Here is a 20,489-nt window from a genome sequence, read left to right on the forward strand (position 1 = left end):
CTTAGTTCTAATTTCTAATTTGATAAATAGCGATAGCTGTCACCACAGAAACAAAAGCCCTTTGGAGTCTTCCATAATTTTTAGGGGTTATAAAGGGTCCTGAGACCAAAACGTTGGATAACAGCTGACATTCAGACCAGTACTTAGGAGAGCAGGCCCTTAGGCTGGGCTGCCTGTGTTTGAATCTGGGCTTTATTCTTTAGAAGTTCGCAATGGAGGGGCTTCGCTGGTGGTCCAGTGGTTAGGACTGCGCTTCCACGGCAGGGTCTCGATCCCTGGTTGGGGAACTGAGATCCCACAAGTTGAGCGGTGCGGCGAAAAAAAACCCCAACAACAAGAACAAAAAATAAACAAACAAACAAAAAACCCAACCAAAAAGCAACAACAAATAAAAAAAAAAACAAGAATCGGGTCCACATGCGGCAGCGAAGCGGTTGTGTCTGGGGAAACAAAACTCACTCAGAGCTGAAGGTGTGAGCTGACACAGGGCCACTGACCACTGATACCAAATCAGAGAAAACAAGTGGATTTGTGCAGATTTGCACAGGGGCTTCCATGTAAATACAAACCAATTTTATAGCTCCTTTCATTAAAACGTATTCTGGGTTTTTTTTGTTTTCTTTTGTTTTTTTTGCGGTACCCGGGCCTCTCACTGCTGTGGCCTCTCCCGTTGAGGAACACAGGCTCCGGATGCGCAGGCTCAGCAGCCGTGGCTCACGGGCCCAGCCGCTCCGCGGCACGTGGGATCTTCCCGGACCGGGGCACGAACCCATGTCCCCTGCATCGGCAGGCGGACTCTCTACCACTGCGCCACCAGGGAAGCCCTAAAACATATTCTGATCAAATAATCTTGTGAAGGAAAGCTCAGCTAGCCCCAAGCCTACAACATAAAAACAAGGAGAAAATGCCATATTTCCTGAGGCTACCACATTCGGGACCTTCACGAGGGGGACCGGGGTGTGCGAGGCCCCAGGGCACTGGCTCTGCTGTCTGTGCCAACACCCCATGTACTGCCCCCGGGCCTCAAACTGGTCAGCTAGCTGGCTCTGCGCCATCCACACCGGTTCTCCCACAAACAGCTGCATAACCTTCACGTAGTTCTCATCCAGGGTGGAGCTGAAAAATCCCTGCAGGAAGAGTGACCATGTCTCCTTTTCCAGGAAAATCTGGATCTACTTGTCCCCTCATCTCTCACATCAAAGTATCCACTGCCATCCAAGATGTAGCGAACCTCAACATCCAAGTGCCAATGCACCACACAGAACATGTTAATCTTTTCTTCATAATTTGGTAGTTTATCTTTGTATATGGTTATTATGTCCACCCAAGAGTAGTTTCTACCTTTTCGGATCTTTTCTAGTTCTGGATCATCCTCATGTTTGTCAGTATCCAGCTTCCGGGGGCCGGGCTCTGTGCTGTGTGGCTGCCTTGGGTGGTCGGCAACTAGTCCACGTACCAGGCCTGCACCATGGCCGGGTACGCCGAGATCACCCTGACCTGCACCCAGCTTGCACCTGTTTTGTTCGTTTGTTTGTTTGTTTGGCTGCACTGCGCGGCGTGTGGGATCTTAGTTCCCCAACCAGGGATCAAGCTCTCTTCCTCTGCAGTGGAATTGTGGAGTCTTAACCACTGGACCACCAGGGAAGTCCCTTCACTTCTTTTCTATGAAGACCTTCATGCATATAAACATTAAAATACTGACATCAAATACAATCTGTCTGCGTTTTCTCCTGTTAGCCTGTCTTTTCCTAGTTTAATTTGCGGATACCCGTCACAGAGCCTAAGAGGGTAGAGGACGTATTCCTCCCCCCACACTCTCACTGTCGGCAGCAGTAGCAACATGCCAAACGGCCCAGAGAAGCGGGAAATGCTGCCAAACAGAGTCCTCGAGGTTTAAGTCCTTTCTTTTAAAGACCTCTCAGCAAGGCTTATCCCACCTGCTGTGGAATGAGAACTGCCCCAGTGACCGTAAAACAGAAGCACACGTTAGGTCTCTGTCTCCAAGGGGTTCCAGCCACACGCAGGACGGAGGGAGCCAGTGGGACATGGACAAAGCTCCAGGACCATCCCTCACTTACCTACTTATGGCCCCTGCAGTGAAATGCTTTTATATGTGTTTTCTGACTTTATCCTCACAAGAACCCTGTGATAGGTGGCAGGGACGGGGTTACGGTCCATATTTCCAGATGAAGAACCTGGGAATTAGCTTCTGGGACCGAACATCAGGGGTAAAGATGAGAAAGGGTCCTCAGGGGCCTGTCTGGTGTTCCTTCTGAAACACTGGGGTGATGTGCATCACGCAGGAGATGGATGGTCTGAACACCGAGCTGAGAGCTGTCTGTCCTGACCGCAGGGCTGGGACCTGCCAAACAAAGCCTGCTCCACTGCAGCCGCCTGTGGACCCCACCAGCCCTCATCTCCCCAGCCCACCTCAGCAGGGACCTTCCTCACCCCTCTCCCTTCCCCAGCCCCTTTAGAGCAGCCACAGGAGATGCCCGTTCTGCACAGTAGCAGGTTAGGTGTGGCTCACGAGTGCGATCCCGTAATCACCCCACCACGAGGTGGAGCACCTCCTCAGTTTCCCTGGCGCTCTCCTCTGTCGCCCTGACGTCAGCTAAGGCACCGGATCCCGGAAGCCCTGCCCAGGGGGTGACGTCACAGGGCTGGACCGGCTCTGCTGGGAGGACGGTCCAGCCTCTGTGCCCCAACGGCATGTCTCTCCCTCCCTAAACATTTCTCCTCCTCAGGACTGAGGTCGCGGGTCCCCTTCCCCCACTGCTGCTGCTGCTGCGTCTGGATTTGGGCGCTTCCCGGGCTCCCGCGACCCCCCAGCTGCCCTCCTCCCAGACCGAGGTCGTCACTGCCGCGCCAGTCGACCTGCTTGGCTCCCTCAGGGCCACCGTCTTTTCAGTTCTGTTTCCTGGGGGCTTAGCCCACCCTGTGAGGCTGAATGATGGTCCTGATACAGAGCGAGGTGCCGGCGAGATCCACCTCGAGGTCCAGGGTGGATGGTTGCCATGATGACTCATCCTCAGGCCCCCTCTCCCTCTCTCCCACCTCCTGAAAGCCCCTGGGACAGGAAAGGCCTCCCCATCCGAGTGAGGACTGTGGAGCAGCCCGGGGGTGCACGCAGCCCCGCGGGGGCGGGCGGCCCTGGGACACCCTGCAGGTTCGAGGTTCACGGTTGCTCGTGTTTGGGAGGAGGGTCTTCAGGCCTCTGCCCCTTGAGCCTGGGCACCTGGGGCTGGGGCTTCACTCCCTCACTCGCTCTGGGGGGTAACAACCCACCCCTCCCCCCAGGGACTCTGAGATTTAGGGACCCTGGGAGCTTGATTGATGGAAATTTCCTCCACGTTCCTATTGAATTTCTACCGAACTCATCTTTGTATCTTTACTGCCCTTGGGTCCCGGAGAGGAAATTTCCTCGCGGGGAGGCTCTGCCGCCCTCACAGCCGGCTGTGGACAGGTCTCTCTCTGGCGGCCCATCCCCCGTCCCCCGCGGCCTCCGCTGGAATGGATCTCTCCATCAACACCCCACAGCACAGCCGGGAAACGACCACAGGGAAGGGGGACACGACATCCTCGGCTGGCGAGACAGGGCCTCCTGTCCAGGCCTCTCGGGCGTGGGGAGACTGTAACATTTATTCTTCAAACGCAGACACTCTGGCGGTGACGGGGGCACCACGGAGGACCAAGACGGGCCAGCAGCACACGGCGCGGCTGTTCCGGGCTCCTGGGCTGTGCTGACGGTCAGCCAGGCCGTCTCCCAGGCCCAGATCCCAGGGAGCCTGCTCCGTCGTGCGTTCGCGCTGCGAACGTTTCCTCTTCCCTCTGCAGGGAGCTCAGACGCAGGAGGTCCCTGGCTCAGGGAAGCCTGCGGTCAAATGTGGGAGGTGGCGGATGCTGGGATCAGAAAGGCGATAAGCCCCGCGACAAACAGCAAGAAGGAAGGAGCAGAGAGAGCGGCCGGGAGCCCGCAGGAGGCCCTCATCCGCCGGGGCCGGCTGTCCGTGCCAGGGCCGGCCGTCTGGGTGAGCCTCAGGCTCCGCGGGAAGAAGAGGTTGGGCGGAGGCACAAGCGTCTCCGGTGCGAACAGCCGCCTGTGAAGAGGCGCGGAGAGGAAGCGCATCGGTTTCGGGGTAACAGAGAGCTCCGTCCTCCTCCTGCCACCCCGAGTGCCCTCTTCCAGAGGGCGCCCGGCCGTCAGAGGCGGTGGCTGAGTAAGCAGAAGGCAGGGACCCTACACTGTTCCGAGCTTTCGCTTGTTAATGCTAGAGTCCCCTTCTGGGACATTCCATCGTCCAGAAATTGAGCCCTTGTTGCCACATGCCAGGCCCTGGGCCGGAGGTACACACAGGTCACTCTACTTGATCTTCCCAGCAGCCCTGCGGGGGACCTGTTTACACAGGAGGCTCGGTGAGGCCAGACACCTGCCCAGGGCTCGGCCGAGGTGACAGGCTGAGATCTGCTAGAATGACCCGAAACTCTGAATTCTCTGGATTCCACTGCTCCTAACCACAATACCAGCAGAGCCAGGAAAAGCCCGACTTTACGCTACTCCTGACTCGGCCCGGGAGCTGACTCAGTCGCCCGTGGGAGCAGCACCGGGAGGTGAGGGGAGCAGGAGGTGGGCAGCAGAGGTGCCTACGGAGTTTCGGGGGGCGGAGCTAGGTCGTGGGCCCACGCAAACTCAGACCCGGATCCCTCGGCCCCCCTCTCCCCCGGTGGAAAGTTTCTCCCAGCAGAGCTGGTCCAGCCCAACCCATGATGTCACACCACTGGGCGGGGCTTCCGGGGACCGGGGACACCCAGCTGGCGTCAGCCCAGTGCCCAGGGCAGCCCCAGGGCTTGACCGCATCGCTGCGATGACTGAAATTGCAAGTCTCTTTCCCCAGTGGGCAGCAGGCCTGACCCGGGCAGGGCAGGGCAGGGCAGGCCTGCTGGAGTTCTGTTCCCGGCTCTGGGATCTGAACCCACAGCTCAGAAGCCCTGGGACCACTACTATGCTGTGTGTCTATAGACAAGTCACTTGCCCTCTCTGGGCCATCTCTAGGGTGTAGCCGCCTAACTCGATGAAACAAAGAGGTTGTAGGAGAGATTTCTGAGGACCTTTCAGGAGTCCCAAAGGAGGGGGTGTGGGCCTGGTCCCCCGCCCTCCCTCCCGCTCCCCTCCCTGGCGGTCGCAGGGTGAGAACGTGACTCATGCGCTCCCGGCACCCGGTTTCAGCCTTGGCTGCCCCTGCCCCGGGCCTTTCCTTTGCTGTTTACTCGAAGGAGCAGGTGTACCTGGGTCACCTCGCCGTGGGCGGGAGAGATGTCGGGCTCCGAGCCCGGGGACGCGGGCGCCATCTGACCCCATCCCTGCGGGTAGTCTGAGGCCGGCACGGGGGTCTGAGCTCCCCAGCAAGGGGAGAGAAGGGAGGGGCAAGCGGAGGGTGTCGCCCCCACCAAGGCCCCCCGGCAGGTCTCACCCTGCACCCCCTCCCGCCCCCGCCCGGTGCGGAGTCCCCGGCTATCTGCTTGTAATCTCTCCCCATCTTCCGGCCTCTGTGGCCATCGTGGTTTCAGTTGTCACACGCGCAGGGACGCGCACACACACACACCCCAGAGCTGCTTCTCACGCTGAGCTGGAAAGGGCAGACCCACCCAGCCGTGCCAAGAAGGGAGGGCAGGGTGTGTGTGTGGGGGGGGCAGGGGGCCAGCAGCCCAAGTGAACCTGCGGTGGAGGAGGGTCGGGAGAGGCGCGCTCCAGGAAGCCTGGAAGCTGCGGTCGAGGGCTGTGAGTCTGGGGCCTGGCTCGGCCACCACCTCTCCCTATGACCTCGGTCACGTCATTTCTCTTGTGCCTCATTCACCCTGTCTGTTCAAGGCGGGGGCTCACTGGGTAAGCTGGGGGCCTTCATGACCCAGAGCCAAAAGCCCCTGCGTCTCTGAAGGGGGACAGACGCTGTCGGCTGTCGCGGAACAAGGCGAGAGCCGGCCCTTCCCGTGTGGGCGGCCCGAGACAACCCCCGCTCCAGACCACAGAGCGGGCGGCAGAGCCAGGCAGGTGGAAAATTCCCCCTGGCGTTCTGCCCAGACGCTGTGCCCGCCTGGCGGGCGGGAGCCGGGTCTAGGGTACCGGCGGACAGTCTGGCAGCCACAGGGAGCTGGCCAGGGCCTCCCCAGCTCAGCGGGCCCCCCCCCACCGACACAGAACTTGTGTTCTGCTCAGGCAGGCAGACGGAGTCGGGGAGGAGTGACAGCGAGGCCCTCGGGGGGTCGCTGAGACCTCGGAGCTTCTCAGAAGTGGCCGGAGTCAAGGTGGTGGTACGAGGTCCTCCCTGTCCCCGAGACGAGTGGCCCCAGGACCCTAATGGAGGCCTGGCGGCTGCAGCTGTTTGAGCAGCCAGGCAGACAGAGGGCTTTGTCAGGTGTGGAGAGGCGGATGTTCCTGTGTCTGCTCCTGCTGGCTGCCAGCCTCCACCTGGTGACCTTGGGCAGTGCACGTCCCTGTCGAGGCCTTGCTTTGTCCATTTGGGATTGGGGACAGCCGTCAGGCCCGCCCTCCTGGAAGGGCCTGGGAGGTGAAAAGCTCTGTGGGTGCATGTGACGTGGGACTGGGAGGCAGGACGTGTCCCCTGGGCTTGCAGCCCAGTGGTCCCTTGTGTCTGAAAAGCCAGGGTGCAGGACCCTTGCACCTGCCTCTCTCCTCCTCTCTGCCAGAACCTCAGAAGATTGCCAAGTTACCATGACAACACCTCCCTGCCCATCTCCCTGGAGGCCCTTCCCAGAGCCCGGAGCTGGTTTCTAGAATGTTTACCCACAAACATTTTTATGCTGTTGGTCAGTTGAGGTGGGTCTTTGGGAACTGAGGAAATCCCTTTGTGGCTTTGCCAGGTTTCAGTCAGCTGGCAAGCTGGCCCCTCGAATCGCTCCCAGGCGGGGCCGTTGGACCCGGGTGGGCTGCAGCGTCAAGGCGCGGCGAGGTCGAGGTGAACCCGTGCCCCGCCAGGAAGACTACCCAGAGGGCATGTCCCACTGACCCGGAGTCAGCAGCCTGCGAGCGTCACTGCCTACACGGGGAACGTTGTCCGTCTGCGCCGGCAGAGAAGTCAGTAAAGATAAGGCAGGGCATGACCCCGGCTCCATGACAGCCGCTCCAGGAGCCCAACCGCCGTGACTCACTGACAGCCAATCAGGAGGCTGGGCCAGGTGCCTTTTCCAGCCAGACACACCTGTAACATGCCAGCCATCTGTTGGACCACACCCCTGCCCCAGCCGTTCCGGAGAGAAATATAAACCTCCTTATACAGCTGCATGTGGCGAGCTCTGTGAGTCTGCCATGGAGGGCGACACACACTGCCCCGTAGTGAGCACAGAGGCCCACAGACGCATACACGCGCACCTGCACAAGTGAGATGGGCGCTCCCTCCTGCCTCTGCTAGGGTTGCCGCCATCTCCATTTCCCTCCACCCCCTGGTGGAGATGGGCAAAGGGAAAAGGCCCAGCAGGTTGCAGTGTCCAGTGCCAGCTTTCTATGGACCGTTAGGCCAACAGGGGTCCAGAATTTTCCCTCATCCTCTGAAAAAACAAAAAACAACCAACAAAAGCAAACAGGCAAAAAATCAACTCGGCGTCATCCACGGAAGTTCCTCTGGGAATTCTGGGGTTGGAAGGGACTGAGAGTTCCCCTAGCAAAGCCACGTTTCATAGGTGAGGGCTGGGGGCCAGTGAGGGTCCTCCCCGCAGAGGAGGCAGGGGCCCGTGCTGTTGGCCAGGGCGTCTTGCCCAAGTTCCAGGAGCCCGGCCAGACTTTGGCCTCGTGGGCCCACCCTGGAGGGCGTCCTGGGCAGTGGCGGTCAGACACCCCCAGAGGGAGACCTGGAGAAAGGCAACGCATCCAGGGACACGCCGAGGGCCAGGAGGACGGATCTCCTGTCGGTTCCATCGTCAGAGGACCAGGCCGAGCCCAAGGGCTGCTGCTGGTCATACAAACGTGGCTGCAAGTGGAGGGATATGTCCATACAGGGAGACGGCACAATCTAGGCCGGTTTCGGGGTAACCCTGGAGCGTTGAGGAAACCCGCACTCACATTTTCAAGCCCCCGGGTTTCAGGGAGCTATTGTTGTGAGTCCTGAGCCCCGAGCAGGGCCTTGGCTGAAGCCAGCGCAGCCCTGCGGTGCTGTGTAGGAAGTGACACAGCGTCAGGATGTCAGGGGCTGCGCTGGGACGGGGCCGGGGCCGGGTCAGCAGGCACCTGCCTCCCTGAGTCTGTGCTCATGTCGGTGGCTTCAGCAGAGGACCCCCTCCCAGCTCCTAAGATTGAGGACCCAATCCAGTCCAGTCTGCAGACCCGCAGACTTTGTGCTGGTCTGGACAGGAGAGAAAAAAAAAGTGAGTCCAGGGGGAATCAGGAGGGGGCCAAATTCGACCTCTGCGACCAGGGACGTCCAGAGCAGGGGGGTCTTGCCTGGGCCAGAAGCCATTCTCTTCGTCCACAGGTTAAGTCTCACCCCAGGTCTGGGGCAGCTGGCTTGGCCCTGCTTGTTCCTGTGAGCAGAGGCTGGCTGCGATTCCGGGTGGGAAACACCCGGCCGTGGTGAGGGCTCCGAGTTTGTCCTTAGCCTCCCTTGCATACAGGGAGGAAATCCACCCCGTCTTTCTCCCCTCCTCTGAAGCACTGCCCCCCTCTTCACCCCAGTTTGGGCAATGACTGTGTAGGGCATGCAGTGACTTTTCACTCTAGGAGGGGCCCTCAGGTGCTGGGCTCCTGGCCGCGTGGCCCGAGGGCCCTCAGCGCTCTGAGTCACAGCCCGTTTCCAGGCAGGCCGGACGGCAGGCCCAGGGCCCTCCCAACACGGGGGCTCCAGGGGGACTGCATGCACATAAGGGTCCGGGGCCATTCGAGGATGGCTCTTCGTGAGACCAGGGGATGAGGTGGATGTGAAGGAAGAGGTGGACATTTATGAGGAACCCACTTTGTGTCGGGAACGCCCCTTAGCCATGCAGTTTGATGTTCAGTACACACTTTGAGGTAGGGTTTACAGCCAGGAAGGCTGAGGGTCAGAAGGTAAAGTGACTTGCCCTGGGCTACACAGCCTGAACCCCCCGTGCCTCCATCTCATGCTGTGTCCGGACCACCCACCGACCCCAGGGAGGGAGGAAGCCAGAGCAACTCTTGGGCTCAGAAGGTCCCCAGAACAGCAGTCCAACCATCCTCCCTCAGCACCCCAGCCTGTGCCCTGATGCCAGCCGGGCAGGTGCCACCTGGGGAGGGCCGAGCCCTCCTCCTCGGTTCGGCTCTGTGTTCGTTTGTGCTGAGCCTGGCTGGCAGCTTGTGGCAGGACATCAGGGCAAGAAGGCCGAAAAGACACAGCCAGGGCACCTGGCAGTGAATAATCTGCTTGTCTCAGCCCCGCCGCCTGAGGCTGTGTGAGTGGGAGGCGGGCACCAGTGCCAGCACCTGGGGGCGAGGGGCGAGGGGCCTGCGCTGTCTGGAGCTCACCCGTCTCCCAGACACTCACCGCCCAAGCAGGAGCTGCAGTGGCTTCCTGCAGGCCCCCCTGTCACAGTCACAGCCGGGTCTTGGCTCTCCCCGAAGATTTCATTCCGACCCTCCCTGCCCACCCCAGGCTCTGGAACCAGGTTCCAGACTCCAGAGAGCCCTCTAGCTGCCCCAGGATGGGAACCCTGTGGAGGTTTCTGTAGGGAAAGCTACAGAATGTGCAGGGACTCAGGTGCCCTCCTGCCCGGGATCACTTGGGGAGGAACAGGGTGGGGGGTTGCCCTGCATGGGGTTTCCCAGGCTCCTCCAGCCTCACCCCGCCCTTGCCCTGCCCCTCAGTTCCTGGTCTTGCGATGCTGGGGACCAGGCTCCCTCCTCCCGCTGGGTGACCCCCTGCTCCACCGGCAGGCGGGATCTTTCTGGAATCAACCCTTCCTCCCCACCAGCCACCTTCCTGCTGGAACTTGGGCTCCACCTCCTTTCTGCCAAAGGAGCCTCCCCTCTTCCCCCGGACCCTGCTCCAGGAGAAACCCCTCCTAAGGCTCGTCTCTAGGAAACGTTCTTTGGTTCCCCAGGACCGGCTGGTTGGCCCCAGCATTCCCGTTCTGGTCACCCGCACACACCTCCACCTGTTCTACTCCCTACGGAGTTGAACTTATGTCTGCTGACCGCTTCCCCCACCTGGATCCTGGGTGTGTTCTGTCCCCTCCAGGGGACGAGTGGATTTTCCTGGAGTCACATTTCTAATAAAGGAGCAACTTCCACGTTCGAGCCGTCTAAAACTGGACGGGGCTGCCTGGGATGGAGTGACCTCTCTGTCTCAAATTTGCCCCCCTGCCCCCACCTCTTCGGCTGCCTCCTACCTCTCTGTCCTTCAGTTTCCAAATCTGTAAAGTGAAGATACTAACAGCACCTGCCCCGTGAGGCCGTGGTGATAAGTGAGTTACCATGGCAACAGCTCATCCTCATCCAGTGCTTCCTGTGTACCAGACGCTGTTCTAGCGATGGACATAGACGAGCCCATTTAGTCTGTTACCGTCCCCTCGTTACAGCCGAGGCCCAGAGAGGTTCAGTACTCGACCAAAGTCACACAGCTCGTAAGGGGCAGAACCATCGAAGAAGTCATACCTGGACTGTGTGGTTCCGTTCGCTGGACAATGCCGGCTAGTGGAACTTGCTCAGGAAAATGTCAACCCTGAACTGTCTTCTCGGGCGGCACCTCCCCGGCAGCCCCAAGGCCCTCACCCTGCTCCACGCCAGGGGACAGCCCCAGCCCCCGCTGCCACCGCCTCCCGCCCCAGGACCTTCCCGGGCCAGCTCGCTGGGGAATTCCCAGGGAGGAGGATGGGGAATTCCGGGGATGGAGGAGAGCCGGTCCTAAGGGCTGGGAGATCTTGGCCTTCTGCGTGGCCTGCCTCTGAGTAGGGGACCAGCTTGGTCCAGGACAGGAGTCTCGGCTGGGGAGGCCGACCCGTGAGGGGTCCGAGTTGGGCACCCCAGGAGGGTGGGGTGGAATGGCAGGTGCATCTCCACAGCCCCCGGGGTCGGCCCGGGGAACCCACCCGGTGGAGACCAGCTCCTCCGGCAGCCGCAGGGTCTGTGGGCGGGGCTCGGAGCGCAGGCAGCCCTGAACTTCCATCTCTGAACATCTGGTTCCACCTAGTGGCCTCTGACATCCCCATTGCCCCAAAGAGCCAAGGGAGCCCAGGACTGGCAGGCGGGGTGCCCTTGCAGCGGCCAGGGTTTACAGAGCTCCTGCCCCGAGGTGCAGTCAGTACGGAATATTCAAAGCGGAAGCAGCAAAGGGCTGACGGGCTGGGGTCGGCGCTGTGTTGGTGTGTGCCTGGCCCTGGCGCTCGATTTCTCTGGTTGCAGTTTCCACATCTGCACATTTCCACATTGGAAATGTATTCCACATTTCCAATACGAGAGTTGGTGTAGAGCCTCTTCAGGATCCCTTTTGAACTTTTGTCAGGCTACGCAAAGAAGTGGCTAAGAATTTCAGCTTTGGAGTTGGACAAACCTGCAATTTGGATCCCAGCTGTGTGTCCTTGGGAAAGTTACTTTACCCCTCTGAGCTGGGGTAAGAATGTAAAGATGAAGTGTGATGATTCTGCCGAGCGTTTACCGTGGCCTGGCACTGGTGAGTGCTCACTAAATGGATGGTGATGACTCTTTGCCCGAACCACCACGAGGCAGGTGGTGGGTTTCAAGGACAGCAGCTAAGTGCCGGGAGCCGCAGGTGTGAAGGCGCTGACTTGCTGCGGGGTGGGCTGGGGGGCAGCCCTCCAGGATTCGGGAAGCACATTCCGAGGGTGGACCCCAGGATGCTCAGGCCGAGGGCGGGGCACCCTGTGCATCTCCTGCAGTCCTTCCTCGGCCCTTTCCTGAGGCCAGGGAGGTGGAGGTAGGAGGCCTGGCCTCCCTCTGCTGTGGAGGCTGGGGTGGCGACAACGAAGGGTGCAGTTTGGTCCTTGTCTGATCTGACTTCTCGATGGGCCTCTCATCTTCGCTGTGACACTCTGAAGCCCAGACAAGCCCGACCCTGCAGCCCCCATGTCCCTGTTCCCACACAAAGAATAAACGAGAAGAAGGCAGAAAGGTAAGATCTTCCAAAAGCCCAAGATGCTTCCCTTATCTTGTCTGAGGGTGCATGAGGTTTCTTCTTCCTCCGCCTCCTCCGCCCCCTTTCCCTGGACCCTTGTTTTCACACAGCACGTTGGGCCTCTGGGTAGCACAGAGCTTTCTGGTCAGAAGGTCTTCTAGCAAAGTCAGTTCTGGGTTGGTCCCACTCCGGGAGCCCTGGCTGGTGTCTGCTGACTGATTGTGAGTGACCTTTGACTCTGGCCACCCAGATGGCCCGCCTTCCCGCTCTGGCCTCGAGGGAGCGGGAACCCAGCCACTTCCTCTCCTCACTTTCTCTTCGTTTTCTCATGAGTGTGGGAGCTCCTGGGGCCTCACCCTGCGCCCTCCACCCTAAGTGTCTGCACACCCCTGGGCAGCCGCAGCCCCACCTCTACCCCCAAATCTCTGCATCCTGTTGCAGCCTTTCTCTTAGGCCACAGGTGGCTCTTTCCTGCATCTCTACCCAGACCACTCACCTGCACAAGCAGAGGTTTTCCCCCAACCTCACGCCAGACTCCTCACCTTTCCTGCCCAGGTGAGTGTCTCACTGTCCACCTCAGGCCTGGGGTCAGCTTTGACCTGTCCCTCCCACGCACAGCCTTCGGCTTTCTGGACTCCGCTTCTCACCATCTTCTAGACAGCTGTGTCTCGACAGGTGCCCCTGCCCCAGGCTGCGTGACCCCAGCCGTCGTCAGGGGTCCTCCCCAGGGACCTGCTCAAGCCACGTCCTCTGCTCAGCAAGCCGCAGCCCCCCAGTCCCTCCAAGGTAAGGCGTACACCCCGGGCCTGGCGTACAGGGCCCTTCCCGGTCCTTCCTCTGCTCGCCTCCCAGGCTCCTTGCCCACACGCCCCTCCCTGCTCCCTTGCTGCCTGCCTTGCTGTCCTCGCGCTGCACCCTGCTGTCCCACCCCCGTGGCTTTGCAAGTGCTGCCTCTTCTGCCTGAGCACCCTTCCTTCCCTGTTGTCTGTCTGGGGAGCTTGAAGCCGCTCTTCAAGGTCCATTTAAAAGTCGCCCCCTCTGGGAGGCCCTCCAGATGCCTCCAGCCTCCTTCGGGCTCCCTCGGCGGCTGGTCCCTTGCCTTTCATAGCATCCATGCCTGAGCTATAATTATTTATTTACATATTTATTCCTCCCCGCCCTGCACTGAAGGCTCCTTGATGGCAGAGGTCTTTTACGTTTTTGTACTGAGTGTCTGGAACCCAGCAGGTGCTCAGGAAAGACCTGTTGCTGCAAATGTCCATCCGCCTTGTGTCTGGATCAGAATGCGGTGCTTTAAGTTTTGGGCGGCTGTTCCTTTCAGGGGAACGTTGTGTGGTTTGCAGGAAGCCGGTGGACCCGTGCCCACTGAGAACAGCGATGGTCAGAAGGTCTGGAGTCAGGCCCAGGCCCCGGGCCAGCTGGGCCAGGTTTAGCTCTGGGTAAGTGACTGGCCACCTCTCCAGCCCGAGACACAGGAATGAGGGCGCTCGCCCCGCAGGGCCGTGGTGAAGGTTCATCCAGAAGCCGGCTGAGTGTGGGATCTCATCAGGTTCAGTAAACAACAGCGACAGTGATTCTCCGGCCTCCTGAGGAGGGGCCGGCGCCCTGCCTCCACCCCACCCTGCCCCCGCCCCCGCCCCCCAGGACCCCAGCGTCTGAGGCCGGGGGGTGCCCGGCCTCTGGGGGCCGCACAGGTCTGAGCGCTGCTGCCCGGGGGGCCCGGGGAGGCGTGTCCTGCGGACGGCACAGAGCACCCTGTGTCCAGCAGAGGGCCCAGCCCTGCCCTGCCTGGTGGCTTAGGGGTGGGGATGGAGGGGGTGCTGGAGCCGGCTGGCAATGCCAGACGCCCGATGGGGGCGGGCCCACCGGCCAGCTGCCCGTCGAGTCGGCCCGGCACTCGGTCCGGCCTCGCCTCCGCTTGTGGGCAGCCACTGCCGCTTATCCGGCCATGCGGTGGCCGTGGCCTCTGGCCATCTCTCTCGCCGTGGCGTTAGCGGCAGGTCCCGGCAGGGTCCCCGGGGGCGTCCCCCTGCGCCGGGGCGGGCGAGAGGCCGTGACCCAGGAGCAGCCGAGCCGGTCCAGGCGTGGCACCGAGGAGGAGGAGGAGGCCAAGGGGGTGCAGCAGTATGTGCCCCAGGAGTGGGCTGAGTACCCCCGGCCCATCCGCCCCACCGGGCCGCAGCCCACCGAGCCCCAGGTGGCCGCCAGCGCCCACCCGGACCGGGCCGTGGTCCCTGGGGGCAGCAGGCAGGAGCCTCGGGGCAACACGACGGGGCCGCCGGGCCGGCGGCTGCAGATCCAGAACCCCCTGTACCCGGTGACGGAGAGCTCCCACAGGGCCTACGCTGTGCTGCTCCTGGCCCTGGTGCTGTTTGCCGTGGGCATCGTGGGCAACCTGGCGGTCATGTGCATCGTGTGGCACAGCTACTACCTGAAGAGCGCCTGGAACTCCATCCTCGCCAGCCTGGCCCTCTGGGACTTTCTGGTCCTCTTCTTCTGCCTCCCTGTCATCATCTTCCACGAGATCACCAAGCAGAGGCTGCTGGGTGACGTGTCTTGCCGGGCTGTGCCTTTCGTGGAGGTGAGTGTCTGTCCCACTAGAGCCCACGGGGTGGGTGGGGGGTGCTGCCGGATGTGGGCTGCGAGGGTGCCTGAGGCCCCGCAGGCCTGGGGCTCTGTCTTGCTGCTTCTCCCCCAAGACAAATGCAGGATTGGCTCCTGGGAGCTCTCAGGCACCCGAGCGAGCAGGCGGGGGTCAGGGCCCTGGGGTCAAGTCTGTATCCACTCCCAGGAGTGCAAACACGGAAGGAAGGAAAGACCCTCCCTCACTGCGGCTCTCGTCGCCGCCGTCACCTTCCGCCGCCTCCTCCATCCTCTGGAAGGAGAGACCTGGTTCTGCGGCTGGAGCTAAAGCTGGGGCTCTAGTGCCAGCTTCTGTCCCTGGCATATTGGGGTGTCCCTGGGCAGGTCACAGCTCCTCTCCCATTTCACTGTCTCCTGACCAGAGGGTAGACCAGTTGGCCCTCCAGCTGCGGCTCCAAGGTGACCACTGGCCCCACCTCTGGGAACTTCCACGCTGGGATGAGCACGTGGGTGTTGATAGATGTGTAGATCACACGGACACAGCTTAATCAAAACAGTGCAAAAATATACCAATATATGTGCATTTATGTGGGACACAGCAAGGCCAACATGTCTGCCTAGGAACAGGAAATCAGCCTGCAGCCTTTTGCATGTTGCTTACGCTGTGGGAGGAGGAAGAACGAGCGCCGGGGTGCCTGGGGCCTCCCTCCCCACAAAGGCTGCTTTCCTCCCGAGAGAATGGGAGATGCTGAGGGAGTGGGCAGCCGGCCTGGGTGGGGAAGGAATCAGGATCAGCGTCTGGACACTGTCCCATGACCTAGCGATGGTTTCATATCCGGACAGACTCTCTGAGGCTCAGCGGACGGTACAGCCCTGTCCTGTCCTTCCCAGCCCAGGGAGACCACCTAACGGTGGCCCAAAGTTGCTCAGACCTGAAAGAGGCCCTCCGGCCAGGGACAGCCCTTGCATCTAAGAGACCTGGCGCTCAGAGCCCAGGAGAGCTGTGGGAGGTCAGAGCCAGGGCCTTGGAACTGGGCAGACTGGGTCAGAGCCCGGGCTCTGCTGAGTGGCCGTGGTTAGCCACTTAACCTGCCCAAACCTCTGCTTCCCTCTCTGTGAGTCGGGGCTGACCGCCATCACCATAGCTGAGTGAGTCCCTGAAGGCTCACATGTGTGACGTCTACAAAGGGCTTAGAACTGAAATAATTCAGTATGTGGTGGATTTTCCTGGGAAAGGTCTAAGACCCCTGTGAGCGCTTGTCTGCATGGAGCTGGTGGCCGAGGAGAGCCCGGCCCTGCCCCCTGCCCCACTGTGGGTCCCAACACACCTGATACGCAGGCTGCCGCCTAACCCCCTCCACGGCCTGGAGGACAGAGGTGACCCCTGAGCCCTCCCTGGAGGCTGGGGTGACGGGTGAGAGTGGAGGGACAAATGCACCGCCCAGCACCCTTTTGTAGGGAGGCCCCAGGAGACCCCAGGAGGGAACAGGAGGCAGCTAAATACAGCTTGGGGCCATTTTTGAGATGTAGGAAAGGAGAGGGTGTGTTGTTTAGCCTGAGCCCTGGCCTGGGGCCTGCCTGGAGACGGGGCGGGAGCCAGCCAGAGAGGGGAGTGCTTGGACGGAGGGGGAACTGAGCACAGCCCTGAGTGTGCCCAGACATCATCTGAGCTGGGAGCACCCCCCCAGTCCCGTCACTTCTCTCTGGCACTTTCTTCCCTGCTGCTCTGGCTTCCTCTCTGCTCACAGGGTGGTTTTCCTGTGTCCTCTGTGAGCTGCCTGCGGGGAGGTGGGCACAGGCCGGCCTGGGGGGGCTGCATCCCCACTCGGGCTGGCCCTGAGCCTCTCCGGGGAGAGCGAGGAGGGTGGGAGAGTGTATGCCCTGCGCCCCCCAAGGCCACTCCCCCCGTGGACGGGGTGGGTGAGGCCATCCAAGGACCCGGCAGGCCCAGGAGCCCTATGTCTCCGTCCATGTTTGTCCTCAGAGATGATTTCCCAAAGTCTCAGGAGCACAAGGGACTGTAGGGCCTAGGTCGCTCGTCCCTGGGCCCAGAGGCAAGGCAGCGGGCGGCAAGAGTCGGGCGGCCTGAAGGGCAACCTCAGCTCTGCCATCCACCAAGGCCCTGGTCCCGCCTGACGCTGGCCGTGAGACCTGAAATGCCCCTGAATGGCGGTGCCACCACTGTCCTTCCCACGTCTGCCATGTACTTCCAGTCTGAGCCAGCCCCTCAGTTGCCTGGAGCTGACCCCTGCCTCTCCCCCCCGCCCCCCCGCAGGTCTCCTGTCTCGGCGTCACCACCTTCAGCCTCTGCGCCCTGGGCATTGACCGCTTCCACGTGGCCACCAGCACCCTGCCCAAGGCCAGGCCCATCGAGCCGTGCCCGTCCATCCTGGCCAAGCTGGCGGTCATCTGGGTGGGCTCCATGACGCTGGCTGTGCCCGAGCTCCTGCTCTGGCAGCTGGTGCAGGAGCCTGGCCCTGCTGTGGGCCCCGTGGACGCGTGCGTCATGAAGCCCTCGGCCCGCCTGCCCGAGTCCCTCTACTCGCTGGTCTTGACCTACCAGAACGCCCGAATGTGGTGGTCCTTCGGCTGCTACTTCTGCCTGCCCGTCCTCTTCACGGTCACCTGCCAGCTGGTGACGTGGCGGGTGTGGGGCCCGCCCGGCAGAAAGCCGGAGTGCCGGCTGGGCCAGCAGGAGCAGCGCGAGGCCCAGCTCAGCAGCACCGTGGTGGGCCTGACCGCCGTCTACACTCTCTGCACCCTCCCCGAGAACGTGTGCAACGTCGTGGCCGCCTACCTCTCGGCCACGCTCGCCCGCCAGACCCTGGAGCTCCTGGGCCTGGTGGGCCAGTTCTCCACCTTCCTCAAGGCGGCCGTCACGCCCGTGCTCCTCCTGTGCGTGTGCCGGCCGCTGGGCCGCGCCTTCCTGGACTGCTGCTGTTGCTGCTGCGAGGGCTGCGGTGGGGGGGCGGCCACCGACGGCCCCGATGCCAAGCTCCAGACGGGGCTGTCCACCTCTGTCTCCTTCCACAAGCCCCGGGAGGCGCCACCGCTCCTGGCCCTGGGCACGCCCTGCTGAGGCTGGCTGGCCGTGGCAGGGGGAGCTCCGTCCAGAGATGGACTCGGCTCCCCTGGCTGGGGTCTGGGTGTGTCGGAGCCCCCTGGCCGAGCCCCTTCTCGGGGCCGGCCCGCCCGTCCTCTTGCTGGGGGGCGGTGATCCTCCAGGTCCTCAGAGCTGCCCAGAAACGCTCCATCCCACCGGCTGGGAGCCAGAACCCCACCTGGTCCCAGCCTTGCTCTCCCCTCTCCATCTGGAGCCCGACTACACTTTACTTTGCCCCTCTCGGCATCGCCCATCCTGGACGGGGGCCTTGGGGGCCGGCAACCGGACTCTTCTCTGCACAGGATGGGCCAGCCCTGGACGCCCCCTCCAGGTGCCGTCCCTTCTCTGTCCTCCTCCTTCTCTGACGTACCCTGGTTGCCCGCCCCCCCCAGTCCCGGTCAGGTGCTCCCCCGTAGAAGACCCTTCTTGGAAAACAATAAACTAGGTAGAACTACCCCTGTGCCCACGGGCCTTTCTTGTGCCACATCCTGGCAGTGCCCAGGTGCACCTGGGCTTTGCCCTCCTGGCTACCTTTGGCCCTTCCTGGCCTGTGGCTGGTGTCCTGTCCAGCCTGGGGCCCTGTGGCTGTGAGGGCAGAGTGGACGGAAGGGCTTGGGAGCTGGGGCACTGTGTCCTCAGGCTGGCCTGAGCCCAGCCGTCCCTGGGAAGTAAAGGCTGCAAACTTATCTCCCCTGGAGCCCCCGCCGCTCTTCCTCCCTCCCCACAAAGCCCCCATTCGAGGGCAACCAGCAGCCTGGGGGGCTTCCAGCCTCTCTGACTCTGAGAGCTGCTCTTGTTTGGCTTCTTAGAACAGACTGTTTAGCCTACAGACGGCCCAGCTGCCTGCCCCCCGCCCGCCCCTACCCCACCCCCTTCCCGGCAGCCAGAGCTCCATCGACAGCCCCACAGAGCCTTCTTTCCTCTCTCTGGTCCCCCCCACCTGACCCCGACAGGGGGCCCTTACAGAGGCCCCTTAGCCCCGTCTGGGCTCAGCGAAGTTGGCATGAGGTCAACCAAAGGAGCACCTTGGCCTAGGCCACAGACCACTCCCTGCCCCGCAAGCCCACCCTTCCCATCTGAAGCACAGCTTGGGGTTCCGCGGAGCTCCTGCTGCCAGCTCTGCCTGGATCTCCTGCGCAGGGCCTCAGGAGGGTCCCCAGGGCAGGGTCGGGGAGGCACAGGCATTGCCCGGTGCCCTGGGCTCCATTCTCCTCTGCCCACCGCACCCATACCCCCTGGCCTCAGCCCCGGAGCCAAGCCTCCTTCCCCCACTCCTGCGGATCTTAATGGCCTTGTTCTCTCTCCCTGGCACCCACCCCCAGGACGGGTGATGCCAGGAGAGAGGGAGGCCGTTGCTAGGCGATGGCGCTGCTGGCCGCACACTCTTTGTGCTGGAGAGACACCCACCCGTTTCTCGGCCGACCGCTGCCACAGTGGCCAAAGCCCCCAGCTCTGTCTGCAGCAACTTAAGACGGTGGGGGGAGCAGGCTGGAGAGGAGACCAAGGGCAACCTTGCAGTGCTGAGGTGACCGGGGCCCTTCCCTCCGCATCCCTCCCCCTGACTTCCTCTCTTCCCCCAACCCAGCCCCAGTCCCAGATGCACCAGCAGCCTCCTATGGGACGGAGCGGGGCCAGGGTGAAGGCGGGACGCGCAGGCCGAGGATGGGAGGCTGGGGGCGGGGAGGGGGCACTGCCGCATCCTGTTTGGGGGCTCTGCCACAAAGGGGCCCCTGCCCCTCCCTGTGGTTCCGAGGCCCTGCCGCCACCGCCGCCCTGGACCCCGCCAACGTGAGTGGCTTGCAGGATTAGTCAGCAGGCCAGCGGGCCTTGGGAAAGAGCCACTGTGTCTCCGGCTAGGCCAGCTGGGGGAACAATGTGGCATTTGTTGCTTAGGGGTCCTGGGCTTGGGGTGGGGGGGCAGCTGCCAGTGGTGGGCGGTGGACTTGAGCTGGGTCTTTAGGGGACCAACCCTGAGCCCTCATGTCAGCCAGGTGGGAGGCGGGCCAACCCACTGAGCCCCCCTGACCCCGTCAGCATGTGCACCTTACACTGAGAATTGCCTCCCTTGGGCCGGACAGGACGCAGTTACTGGACCCCATCAGTTAAACAGGAATAACCCCCCCTCACAGAGGCCTGGAGTCATTGAATGAGACAAGATACATAAAGCTCCTGGCATGATGCCTGATGCCTGGCACCTTCCTTCCCTCCCTCCCTTTGGGGGTTCAACTCTCCAGAACTGCAGAGCAGGCTTGGCCAGGCAGTGCAAAGGGCCCCCCCCCAATGCTGGTGTACATATACGCACAGTCTGTCCTACGAAGCACCTGCTGTACGTGCTGCGTGCAGGCACTGGGGCAGGAGGATGCCTGCTTGCTGGCCACCAGCCCATCCTGTCTTATCTCGTCAGAGGACGCAGGAGGCGAGAAAGGCAGGTCATCCCTGAAACTCCCCATCCTGCTCGCCAGACCAGTGACTGTTGGTCCTGTCCCAGCCTCCCAGGCCGTGGCATCTCCAGCCACCTCAGCAGCCAGGAGAGCCCAGGGGACAGCCCGGCCCCAGCTTCGACCTCCTCGACCAGGGGGCACGTGTCCTGTCCTTTAGGGGCTGGAAGGAACCTAAAGTCGTCTAGCTCCCTCCGCCAAATTCCATCTGCATTCTCTTCTCAAACTCCTCGGCAGTGGGGAAGCCCTCTCCAGGCAGGCCATTCCTCCCTG

The 20,489-nt window shown here is 62.0% G+C and overlaps 1 protein-coding gene and 1 pseudogene across 2 annotated transcripts; one reads left to right on the forward strand and one right to left on the reverse strand.

Annotated features, from left to right (window-relative positions):
* Positions 1 to 864: 864 nt before the first annotated feature.
* On the reverse strand, positions 865 to 1,470 carry LOC309799326 (acireductone dioxygenase-like; annotated as a pseudogene). The gene has a single exon. The product of its transcript is annotated as an acireductone dioxygenase-like (transcript).
* A 12,570-nt stretch (positions 1,471 to 14,040) lies between these two features.
* Positions 14,041 to 18,139, forward strand: GPR37L1 (G protein-coupled receptor 37 like 1; the record flags this gene model as incomplete). The annotated part of the gene is made up of 2 exons (XM_082613918.1): positions 14,041 to 14,673; positions 16,951 to 18,139. 2 exons carry the CDS (start codon positions 14,041 to 14,043, stop codon positions 17,752 to 17,754), a joined length of 1,437 nt encoding a protein of 478 aa, XP_082470044.1. The 3' UTR covers positions 17,755 to 18,139.
* Positions 18,140 to 20,489: the final 2,350 nt, after the last annotated feature.

Source organism: Mesoplodon mirus (assembly GCF_964341445.2).
Source record: "Mesoplodon mirus genome assembly, chromosome: 3".
NCBI classification, from domain to species: domain Eukaryota; kingdom Metazoa; phylum Chordata; class Mammalia; order Artiodactyla; family Ziphiidae; genus Mesoplodon; species Mesoplodon mirus.